At 44.4% G+C, this 12,935-nt stretch overlaps 1 protein-coding gene across 1 annotated transcript; it reads right to left on the reverse strand.

The window, feature by feature from the left end:
* Nucleotides 1-1,482: 1,482 nt before the first annotated feature.
* Nucleotides 1,483-9,899, reverse strand: PPP1R36 (protein phosphatase 1 regulatory subunit 36). Its single transcript, XM_039733031.1, is given in 7 exon segments — nt 1,483-1,555; nt 3,121-3,171; nt 3,575-3,639; nt 7,000-7,112; nt 7,784-7,905; nt 8,596-8,676; nt 9,802-9,899. Coding segments are annotated over 7 exon segments (603 nt in total).
* Between the last annotated feature and the right edge of the window lie 3,036 nt (nt 9,900-12,935).

A 12,935-nucleotide genomic window follows, 5' to 3' on the forward strand; every position in this document is an offset into this window, starting at 1 on the left:
TATACAGCTCGTGTGGTGTCTGGGAACTAAGATCCTAGGTAAGCAGAGAAATGTAGAAGCCAGGAAGAGAAAATAACACTAATAATTAGAGACAAGGAAGGCCAGGGGTCTTCACCCTTCTTTCTCCCAGTTCTTTCTTCCCTGAGGTGAGGCACTAAGCCAAAAGACTCGAGTGAAGTAAAGTTTCCTAAAATAAGTATTGAACTAGAAGGCACCTCCCATGTCTAGGGCACAGTTGCTAATTAGGAAAAATACAAAAAAGGTCAGGAAAACATCCTGGAGCAACAAGCTTCAGGACAGGACTTGTAAGAAATTTGAAAGAGTGAGTAAAAAGCATCATGGCTTCTAGTAACAAAACAATATTTATTCTAGAATTGACACAGCAATATTGATTTCTCAGAGCTGTGAAAGGGGATTTGGTGAGTTCATGCATAAAAGAAAGAGGAGCACAGCCCTGTTTGCCCCATTGATGCAGCTTTGGGAACACTCTGTATTGTTCCCATCGTGACAAATGCCCATAAGGGAACTGGCACTACAGAAATGTTGCACAATCCTCATCACTTAAAAGGAGAAAGCCAGACACACCTATTCCTTCCTTAGCATTGGAGGCACAAAAGGACTAAAGCTAGCACATACAAATAACAGGTCTGCAGGAACTCTCAAATTCCAGTCTGGAATAGTGTCAAGATGGGATTTTATTGCTGCATTTTACAAATCATGTAAATGTTTAAGATGATCTCCACCTGAGCATCCCTTTCTACAATTTCAAGGAGAACATTTCTGTGAAACATCAATAATTTCATGTGAACACATTTGGCAGATCTGGCAGAAAAAGCAATTTACTAACATAGTATAAGGTTTCGTTAAAATGTTGCTATGGTGAATTGGAACGAAGAGCATCAGCTTCAACACCACCATGAACCCACAGCTGGGTTATAAGGAAATACAGCAAAACTGGGGCTGATACACCATCAAGATCGTCTCAGCTTTTTAGTCTAAACATTTTTCATGTTAAAAAGTAAGTAATCAAAAGTAACCTTCCCCACAGTTTCCATTTCATCCAAACCCATGTGTGCTCAAAAAATTCCTAACCATGTTATAATTAAGAGTGTTAACCAGTTCTGTCCTTTAGCTCCTGTACTTGGCTGTTCATATAATGGTCTGGGAGGATCCAGATAACATTTAAGGCTGGAATGAGTCAACCTGGAAAAGATTATGTTTATATAATTGCAGCATGGTATGGGAAGTGCCCTATATTATAACAGGCTCAGCATTAGCCTAACTCTGAAGGCAGCTGTAGTCAGCCACCCTGTATGAGTAACTCAGTGAGCCCTCTCCTCACACAGCACCTGCCTTACATCATGAGGGCTTTAAAACACAGCTCTTTTCCAGCCTGTGTCTTGCCACAGCCTGGACACCAACATCCCAACCCAGCCTCCAACCCCCACTGGGATGGAAAAACTCAAGAACATGGTTTCACTCTCATGCTGGTGGTTTTCCACCACTAGATCTCTTGCTTGTCTCAATCCCCCTTTTCATCAGGCAACAGGAGTGGCTGAGGAGAGAGCAGAGCTGCCTGTTTTACCCAGCTGCATCCAGCTCTTAAATCCAGCTTATTGCAATAAGTTCCTCCAACTGATTCTGATAAGCACAGACATCAGGGCCACCCAATAAGTAATGAAATGCTGTTGTGACCCTCCCTGTCCAACCAGAGAGGAAGTTGAGTCTGCTTATCAGGATTTGGAAGCAAGAATTTGGCAGAGAAGGCTGCTCCCCCAGTGCCTGGTGAAGAGCTGCTGTGTCAGGATCCAGGGGAAACACGTTTTTATTCTGTGTCCAGCACCTTTTGGTATGGGACACACTATAATGGAAACCCTCTTGGGACAGCAGCCCTGTTGGGCTTTGACTCCATCCTTTCATGGGTTACCTTCTCTTCTTGATTACAAAAAAACCAGGTTCCCCCACCCAGCCAGGAGCAAGGCTGCCTGGAGCAGTGCTGCAGGAAGGCTGGTGCATGTTCGTGACTCCTCTGGGGGACTGGCAGCAGTTTCACACCAGCTGACTGAAAGTTTTCATGAAACTACTCTGAAAGGATCCCAAGGGACTGGAGTGCTGTGTGGGGACTGCTCCTTTGTATTGCCAGGGAAAGGAAACACTGTGTGAGGGCATGCATGGCTGAGGAAAGAGTCCCTAACACTAGTACAGTGTATGATCTCCCTGTCATTACATTTTCCTTCCATTAACCATTTTTTGTGGTGTTTAGTTGCTGGCCAGGGTTAAACCACACCACGCTCATCACCTGTTAAAAATCCCCTTTCTCTTGTCCTCATCATTCCCTTGGCTTCTCTGCCTTTTCAAACATCCTCTCATCCTCTTCTGCCTTCTGGTTCTTTCTTAAATCTCACTATCAGTTTGTCTCCCTTTCAGCCCATGGCTGGGACCATCACTGCTGAAGCCTGGTTGGTCTCCACCACTCTGAAATAGCCATGCACCACCTTCCCCACTCAGAGGGGGGATCCTACCCTTCTAATGCCCAAGCTCAGCCCCTTCTTACCTCTCCTCCCTGCACTTGCTGCCCTTCAGGTACATTGTCTCCCTCCCTTGCTAGACTTGTCTTTATGCTATCTCAGACGTGGCAGAAGAGAAAATTTATGCAGGCATAAATGGCAACCAGCAGGCACCCAATGATTTGCTTCCAAGATTAAGTGGAAGAGGCAGGGGTACGATTCAGGGCTGCTCTGATTTTTGCCCTGCTGACTTTCATGTTGAGTCCATTAAAGTTTTCTGCTCCATGCACTTCTGAATACCAGAGCTACATCTCTCCAGTCTGATATCCAGAGCTCTGCTACAATCCATTGTGGCCAAATCAGTTGTCAGCAGCTCACCAGAAACACTTGTGGAATTGGTTATCAGATGAGACTATTGCAGGAAGATCAGGACACTTCTCTGTCTCATGATCCCATAGGTCTCTGTGACTCCTTGGCTCACAAGACATTTATTGTCCTGGGCATTCACTTGTGTCATACAACAGAGAACTTGACCCCTGACAGGGTCCCCAGAAGGGACTGGCTTGCTTTGTACTGAGCATGTGGTGCTGCTGTGAGGATGAGGATGCAGCACACCTTGGCAAGGTAGGCCCTGGACACCCCTAACTTCACCAACACATCTTCTCTAAAATATCACAGTCCTTTTTAAAACAAAAAGACAACAATATTTTCAGGGAAGAGGCTCTGGACAATAGGGATGCAGAAAGAGTGACTGTTCCTGAGGAGTTAGTGTGGATTTTAGGCACCCAAACCAAGGTGCTGGCTGACACCAGCACGAAGGGATCCCTCTGGAGCACGGCTCAGATGCTTCCAGAGCAGCTGGACAGTGCTGCTGGGGCCACAGGGCCCAGACAGTCTTTCCTGCCCCACACAACACATGAGCTGCAGCCAGGCTGCTGTCTTTGATCCTGCAGAGCTCAGGAGCCCTTCCTGCAGGCAGCACGGCAGCCCTGGGGGCAGGGATCCCCGGGCCGGCTCTGTCAGGCCGCCCCGAGCTGCGGGCCTGGCCCTCCCGAGTCACCACTTACTGCTCTTCAAACAGGCCCGCAGCCTTCGGGACCGCCTCCGAACAGCACCGGCACACGCTGCAAGCCTGTATTTTAAACCAATTCACATCAAACACTGAGGAAATTCCAAAGCAAAGAGCTTTCTGTTTCCTCTGCTTCCCCTGTAATCCACCTGACTGTCTGCCAGTTCCTGGGAGTGCTGCTGGCCTAAAAGCTTCCAGCCTCTTCTCACACGCGGGAGGGTTGGTTAAATCTGCCCTTCCTTGATGGGCTCCAGCTCTAAAGCTTCCTACCCAACCCTTCCTTAATAAATTGAAACAATTACTCTGGGCTTCTCGAGGATAATTGCTAATAAAATTCAGCAGATTTCCCCCAAAAGACATGAAAGGGTTGGAAGCAGAACCAGAAACTAAAGGAGAAAGAAAATGCAGGACAGAAATAATAGCTCTTGTTCCATTCATGTCTCATCCACTGCTGGTGAGTTTTTGTTCTTAGAGTCACATATTTCAGAGATGAATCCTCCCAAGCTGTCTCCAGTGGGGAAATGCCTCATGCTCACTGCTTTGGAAAACTGGTTAGTTGTTTTTAATGCTATTTTACAAGATCTTCCTGAAACTAGGAAAAAAAACAAAACAACCAAACATGAATTCATGCTTGGATTTCCAAAGAATCAGCAGGGCATCAACAAAGGATGTCACAAGAAGAAGAAGATGTCCAGACTCATCCTGACTTTCTCTGACAGGACCCCCTTCAATACTTTGTTTTCCAAAGACAGTTTAATGCACAGAAGCAATGAATTCTGAAGCCTGGATGGTCGTAGGGCTCCCTTGAGGAACTGTGGATGCTGATACTTCTACAAGTATCAGTGGTTTAGGTTCAAGACAGCTGAGAAGCTATTCAGACCATCAAGTCTGGCTCATTATGGACAAAATTAGACCCTCAGATGAGTTAAGCCTCTCAAATAGGCAGCCCAAAGGCAGGAACCCCCAAACACACCTACGAGGAGCAGGAATGGCCAGCTTTGTTTTCTGTCTTGTTAGGTTATCTCACTGGGCCTGCAAGAAGAGCTGCTGGAGGACTGCACAGCGCTGGATGTGCCTGTCCTAGGCTGATAAATGGCTAGGTGGGTCACCAAGCCCTGTCTCCAAGTAATCTGTCTGTTGGTTTAACTGGGAGCAAATTACAGGCAACACTAAGGAGGAACCTGAAGTGGCACTGGCATGTCTTGCCTCCAGTCTGTCTCTCCTTGTGGCGCATTGCCAGCACTACGCAGGAAAGCAAAAGAGCCTCTGAAATTAAATTATATCTTGGAGGAAGGGGGAGGAGTTTTCTCCCTGAGCAGGCCACTAGCAGCAGCCCTGAGCATGGGATTTATGTGGGATAGATACAGGAAAACAAATGACTATGCAATCTTCTTTCACATTTGCCCAAATACATCAGCATATCACAAACCCAAGGATTCTTATCACAAGTGTAACTTTATGTCATTCCAATTCAGTTCTGTAGTTATGAAATCGCTTTCGCAAGCTCTCAGAACTCCACCTTCAGAAACAAAGTCGTTTTCTGGCTTGTCCCCACTACTTTCTAGTGGAAGATCATTCCAGAATTTTACAATGGGGAAGGACAGTCCTTGGCACATTTGATTTGAAATATAGCACATATAAGTTTGTAATTAGACTGTGTGGACAAGAAGAAATCGGAGGTCTTGAATAGTTAAAGAAGATGTAATACCAGAAAGCTCTTCACAGCATGACTAACATCCACCTGCTTCTCCAATTCAACTAAGACACTAAAATAATTAAGGTTGAACTTCAACATTAAATAGAACCTAAAATTGCCTTTTGTAATTTTATTTTCCTTACTGGTATTTATAATTCAATAGATCAATATCCTGAATTCCTGCTTCTGCATGATGAGTGCATATTCTTTAATCTTCTCTTAACACTTCATTCAGATAATCCTAATAAGCAAGCACTTCCCTTCAGGGATGGTAATGAATCTAAATAAAGCCCTGTTGTAGAGAAGGACAGTACTCAGTGTATGTTTCCCACCAATAGGCAGGACTCACTTTGAGAGCACTGCATGGCACAATGCACTAAAAAGTCTCGTCTGGCAGGGTTTATCCAGTAGCTTATTGCTGATCCCCACTAACCAGAGGTCCCTTGATCCAGGAAACACAACCCCATATTGCAATAGGTCTGAACTCCCCTTTGTTTCAGTCTCTTGCTGCATTTGCCACACCAGTCAATGACAGAGTGAGGTCTCCTGACCCATGGCGTGGCCTCCTTGTCCTTTACCAGCCAAGAGCAAGTAAATCTTTTTGTGAACTGCAGCCCAGAGCACCTCAGCTGAGTCTATGGCCTTTGTGTACTGAACTGTGCTGATGGTTTTCTTTATTTATAAATTGTTCCTTGGGCAATGAAATAAATATCTGTAAATCTATGGATGTAGAACAAATCAATTCCTTAGGGACACCAATCCTCCAACACTCTATCCTTCAATCCAGATAAATCTGCCTGCCTTTATATCATGCTTCATGAACTGTGAAGCAGGTAATCATTAAGTGCTTTAAGAGAATGGGGAACCAATTTCAGAAACTATTAGACTCCAGAAAATCACAGAAGTTTGATAAAATCACAGCTTGTAATTCTGCAGTGCTTTCTCCCAAGGCACATAACCCTCTAACACAGCAGCTCCTGATCTGTTCCTCTGACATCCCACTTCCACTCTGCAAGGCAGCAAATGTGGTCACACACCCTAACTTGGGAACTGCTTTCCTAGCACTTATTCCTCATGCTGTAACATGTTTCTAGCACCTAAGAGTCATCAGAACCTGCTTTGCAAAGTATTTAGAAATGAAGTCTTAAAGCAATGTCACCCACAGCACAAATTAACTCACAGCAGACTCAGTTGTGACTATTTGCTGCTCTGTTTTGCAGGCAGAAATATCTGGATGCTAATGTTAATCCTGAGAAAGGGCATTAAGAGGTGACCATTTGGTCCAGGGGGCTCACACAGATTTAACATCAGTGGTAGTAGAAATTATTTATTCAAATCACCTTGTGGACCCAGATTATTTGCTGGCCCCATTGCAGCAGGACCGGACCCTGCCACCACCCTGAGCAGGAGATTTTGGTGATGCTGTGGCACATGGACAACAGAGCTCACCACTCAGGGAAGGGCTGAGGCAAAGAAGGGTTCAAACTCTGACAGAAAATCTGCCTCTCCCCAGGCAGATGAGCCTATGCCCTGGAGAGCACAGAGGACAGGGAGATGGGAGACGTAAAATATGAGAACGAGGGGGTTTTTTAGTATCCCATATATCCAATATAGCAAGCAGCTCCTGCTCACAAGCAGAATCCCACTGCTTCTTACCCAAAAGACTGATCTATGGTTCCAGATTTGCTGAGGCAAGCTCTGTGTACTTATACCCCTAATGTACTCACAAAATCAAGGATCTGCATTCCTTTTCCAGGTAATTCCAGGGCAATTTTTCCCAGGTGAAAAGGTAGGTAGAAGAGCAGGGCCATGAGGAACTCATCTAGTTTCTCATTCCTAAGTAGAAGGTGGAATGGTCACTGTGAAGTTTCCAGATCTGCAGATAGAGACACCACCAGACCATTATGAGAAAGAACAAAGTCTCTGCTCAAGGGCTGCATTATACCAAATATTAGCAAAATGGCTGAGCCCTACTGGTAGCAAGCACTCCACCCCACACTAAGACTTTGAAGATTTTTAGAGAACTACTGACATGCTGAAGAGTGGATTGAACTGGGTATTACCAGAGCAATTTCCAAGAAACATATTTATTTTTTGCATTTCACTTTCCTTTAGGTAACAGGATAGAAAGCTTCCAAGCAGGTGATAGAATTATTTCTTTGCACGTGTTCAAGACAACATGAATTCAGTATTGTTTTCCACTGAACCGCACAGCTGAGAGATTTTAAACCTTTGATATTTCCTATTCTGCTTCTCAATCAGAAAAGCAGTCCCTCCACATCCAGCTACACACAAAATTATTGAAAGAAACTCTACATGACATACCTCATACCAGCTACAAAAGGTAATGTGATGTGAGTCATTCACTTCTTTCAAAAGCAGAGCAGCATCTGAAAGCATACAGAGGAGAAAAACAGTATTTCCTAAAAAAAATTGCTAGTGTCAGCAGAAACAGCTTTCTAAGTTGTAGAGGCAATGCCTTGCTGATGTGAAATACCTGCAGTTACTCACATTTTACATCATCCCACGTCACATATTCATGTTGTGCTCACTTGGACAGCCTATGCAATTTTCCTCCTTTGTCAGCCAGCCTTCTGTCAGGGAGCATGGCACTGCAATCCTCTTGGAAGATGCTGGTGGTTGACCAATATATAACATTCAAGGACACAGTACTCATTCCAGTCTGAGAATATTGTCTGCCTGGCCCATGTTCTCTTCATTGCACTCAGTTTCAAAGGGACAAGCAGTGAAATGTGCTTGGCAGGTATCCTGAACTAACTTTCAGCTGTTAGAGCTACAAATCAGGCTGGGGATGTTGAGAGAAACAGGATATTTCACCTCTAAGGTTGCAACTGAAGTTGCTCTTTTAGTTGCTAATATAATAAGTTGCAACTGTATTATATAGATCAAAGAGGTTTTAAGTAATGGATGAAAGTCAGCTATACCATGTTGGGAATTTATAAAATTAATAACAATAATAATAATTTAATCTTTGAAGTGCCTTACACAGGTGAATTAATTACCTCACAATACTCTTTGGAGTAGATGAGAATTATTACCTCATTGTGAGCGATCTGGAAACAGCAACAAAGATGCTGAATGACTTTACCAAAGTCAGACCAGGCTGAGCCTGAGCTAGCATTCAACACCAGGCATGTCTGGCTCTGTTTTTGTGTTCAGACCACTCATCCACCCTGTTAAAATGACAGCTGGCTTCCTGCTTCATGTGCTTTGTTCAGACATGATCCTCAGACAATGGGTGAAAATATTCCCACCCAGATGATCTTGTTTCTTTTTGAGCTAGGCTAGTCCAATTGAAATACCTCTTTAATGTCTTAACATGCATTTCCTGAAAGAGAGCATTTTTTCCTTCCTTGAGGTTTTCTTCAGCTGCTAGATTGGAGCTGAAATACAGAGTATGAGCATGCAGCAGTATGATTTTAAATTACTAGCAGCAGTACGAAGAGGTCAACATCCCAGAACATTAAGATTTTGAACATTAAGATTTTGACCTCTAGCTGACACTAAGAAAATATTTGGGTTGTGGTGAGGCCATTGTGAGATGTTGCTTTCAAGAATACAGAAGCAAAGAACAAAGGGGCTTCTGGGGGCTCTCTTGCTCTGCCTCCTGCCCCACATGCCCTGTGACACATAAACCCTTCCAGAACTGTCTCAAGTGGCTTTAGGAAGATTTCAGATGCAAACTGTCCCATTCCAGAGCTCTTCCTTGGGATCACTGAGGGAAGCTCAGGCAGAGGTCACCACAGAGCCCACGCCTCTCCCTGGAGAGCTGCTGGCAGTGTCAGCAGCGTTCCCAACCCCAGTGGAAAAGGTGGCTGAAGCTGCTGAGTGAGACACAGCCCATGAAAGGTGTCTGCTGTGGCTGTGTGACCAGCACAGAGGGGAGCAGCCTGGCTCCAGCCAGACAAAAGCTTGGAAAATGCCCAGCAGGGCAGGAGGCAGCAGCATGGGTGACCCACTGCTGCCACACTCCACTGGCTGAGAAAAGAGCAGGGGGGGGATAGTTTGGGTGCTTTTAGGTTTTGGGGGTTTTTTTCCTGCTAATGGTTTAAAAGGCCTGATAATGCCCTAATCCATATCTGCCACAGACATTCAAAGCAGAGTTAGGTGCAGTTTTTCTCCTGCAGAGTTGTGGTTTCCCTAAAGGTCTGCAGTCCCCCAGTGCCCACCATTGCAGAGTCACACACACACAGGGAACGTCACTCCATGGGCCTCCACCTGGGGACACCTGGGGTGGCATTTGGCCCTCACATCCAGCACAGCTTCCCCAGGGCGTGGGGCACATTTCTGACCCACAACACACAATTTCAGCTGTCCCCCTGTAGTTCAGTTTGAAAGATGTATGGAGTAAATATGTATTTCTCCTTTACCCCATTAACATGATGCAAGAATTTGTCCTGCAGTTGATCTGCTTGGGTAAAAAAAATACTAGACTGAATTTACTTGGAACTGCTGTATTTATCAAGGCCTAAAGCTGCATAATTTGAAACCAAACATCATCATTTTACCTTCCAGTTTCAAGGGTGTTGGTATCAGCTTTTCAGTACCATACACCTCAAGTCAGTCTTACCCTCTGCAAGGAAGCAGTGTATAGAGTGCATGTCATAAATCTGTGCTCAAGTTCTCAGACCAACCAAGTATTTATAATGCAAATTCTGTGCATATTGGGCACTTTCCATCAGTCTTAAGCCTGCTTTTCCCCCAGATAGTGTTCATGTGTGAGTTATTCCAACAGAAGTTCTCAAAGGTTGCCAATATAAGAAAGAAAAATGTGTGTTTGTTCTTTTTTTGTCTTTCAGGTTATGAATAACTAATGGGAAATTTGCTAAAGGAATCAGTTCCTTGATTGCCAGTGATTCTGAAAAGACTGAGAAATCGAATTAAACCAGACATTAAATAGCACATTGCTTTTGGGGTTTTTAATAATATTTATGTAATTGTAGAATCTAAGTATCAGAAGAAAAGAAACCTTTGCTAAAAGATGGCATATATTATGCATGCTCCTGATATTTTGAGAAATTTAAATAAACATCAGATAGACTGCTCAGGGAACACTGGACAAAACTACTAGTAACAGCATTTTACAGCATATGTACATTTTTAAGAATTCCAAACAAAAATATCCCCTGGAAATAAATGAGGTTTATTACTCCTTTCTTAATTAACAAGAGAGACTTGCAAACCCTTAACTATTATTTGCAGGTCACCTTTAAAGCAAAATGAGTCTTATTGTTGAAATCCCTCTGCCTACAAATTTAAACCAAGTGAAACTTTAAGCTTTCCTGTGACTTTTTGCCAGGTACTATTCAGCCAGGCAGCCACAAGGCTCTCAGAGATTCTTACTCAATCTAATTTGGTAGCAGAGGCTGGATATGGGACAACAGAATAATTTCAAGTCAGCAGCCCACAGCCCATGCAGTGGTTAGACCACAGAGATGAATATGAGGAAATCATGGCTCTAATCCTTTGACAAAAAGTGGTTATTTCAGCTTGCCTCTTCTAGTCTTCAGTTCCAGCTTTCTAATAGTGTTTTGCCACTCTCGGATGAAAAGGCCCACGCAAATGCTGTACCTTTATGTTACACACAAGGATTATGAGCCATGAAAGAAAAATAGGAAAGGTGGTAATCCAGCATAGCAAGACCTACCAGCACGCCACAGGAAGGAGAAAATTCCACCCTGTGTCTTCAAAAATGCATCCCAGCTGCTGCTCACTAATGCAAATGGCTGAATGACTGTCCCAGCCACTGTGCTGGGGCAGCAGGACAGGTCCTGCCCTCCCGTGGGGCCTCCTGTGGCCCCTGGGTCTGCTGCAGAGGCAAACATGAACAGCAGCAGCAGGATGGGGAGGCTCACAGATGGCACAGTGCTGCCAGGACACCGACAGGAGTGAAGGGGTGACACTGCTTGTGGCAGTGACCATCTGCTGTCCTCTAGGAGCTGCAGATCCCAGCATGTACCCTCCTCCCCTGCAGCCTGCTCTGGGCACCAGGACTCATGGCCAATGTGCTCTGCTCCTCCCAGCTCTGCCAAGCAGCTTCCCTGGGCAGCATTTTAGTCCAAACAGGGAAATGAGTTTTTTCCATTTGATAACATCTCCACAGCCACTTATTTATGCTCATTGTGGCATTGATGGTCAGGGGCTGCAGAAATTTTCCTGGTTTTCCCAGGACTGGCAGCAGTCAGGGCAGCTGGTCCTTCTGTTATGGGCAGTGACAGCACTCTGAATGTTAAACGCACTTTAGCTTTCGCCTTTACAAGATTTCAAACTATATCAGGTCACAAATATGTGGCACAACCTAGGTCCTTATGTGAGCAGTCAGCTCAAGATTTGGAAGCTGCACCTGGAAATAATTCCCATATACTAAGGCAGGTCACTTTAGGGCATGATTTTGAGGTTTAGAATCTTTGGGATATTGTGGTTTTTCAAGCAAAGAATCTTTCACACATCATTCACAGTGGGTCAGTGTTGTATATAACTGGTATTGCTTAGTTCACACCCAAAATTGGTACAAGTTATGCTGACAAAAGCACTTTTTGCCAATAGAAATCAAGTCTCCATCAAGGGTGAGGTTTCACATTACAGCTAAACCAGCCTAAGAGCCAGTTGTTAATGGAAGAAGCATTCTTGATCCCATCAAAATTTTCCCAGAATTTACCTGTGTGATGATTCTTTATCTTTGACCCCACAGCAAGGCGGCTCCCTAAACTGTCAAAAGTAGTCATCCAGCAAAAATAAATGAGAAGCTTTCTGTTTAGTTAGCATTTTATATCAGTTCATGGTGGAGTCAGACAAGGGCCAGTGGAGATACAGGTAAATACAAGGGGACAAGGGAAGGATCACACCTTGCAACAGACCAGGTCAGCTACAACCTAAGAAAATGTTGCTGCACTACTGTGTACTTTGAAAGGATGAAAATACCTGATCTAAGACTTCTAGACAGGTCAGGTCAGTAAGACAGAAGGAACATTTTCTGTGCTCCCACCTCTTAAAAATGGCATCAATCTGTTTTGCAGTAGTTGCTAACTAGGGAAGATAGTCCTGAAAGGATCACAGGTGTTCATGACCACGTGGAAGAACAAATGGACTACACAATGTGGGGAAAGAAAATTTCCATAAAGCAACCTGTCCCTAACTTCCCTTACTTCCAAAGCCTTTCAAACACTGCATCTTTTCTCTTCTGGGTACTATTTACAGGCATATCCATGCAAACAGAATCAGCCCATGGACAGGTAAGCAAGGATCACAAAACAGCCTGAAAATTCCTCTCTGGCTCTGCTCTCTGCAGCCATCTCGTTCCCTTTTTTTATACAATTGCATTGTGTATGTTGTGTTTCCAGTTGCTATTGCCGGCTGCCAAGTGCATGTCTATGACTTGGCAGCCAAGTTACATATTTAAGAGGATGAGAGAAGCAGGTTTGGGAACAGCCTCAGATCTCATCCGTGGCAGGCAGGCAGCACTGTAGAAAGAGTCTCAGGGAAGAAGAGAATGTATGGAACTGATGGCTCCTTGGCTCATTTTTAGAGAGCAGGGTGTCATCAGCCTCAGGAGACCACTGGCCCATCTTGACTCCAGTAAAAGTTGTGTTAAAAGAATTGGCAAAAGTAAGGGATGTGTTGCAGAGACCCAGGTTTGAAGTGC

The sequence above is a fragment of the Passer montanus genome, unplaced genomic scaffold (genome assembly GCF_014805655.1).
Source record: "Passer montanus isolate IOZ18808 unplaced genomic scaffold, ASM1480565v1 scaffold82, whole genome shotgun sequence".
In the NCBI taxonomy this organism is placed as follows: Eukaryota; Metazoa; Chordata; class Aves; order Passeriformes; family Passeridae; genus Passer; species Passer montanus.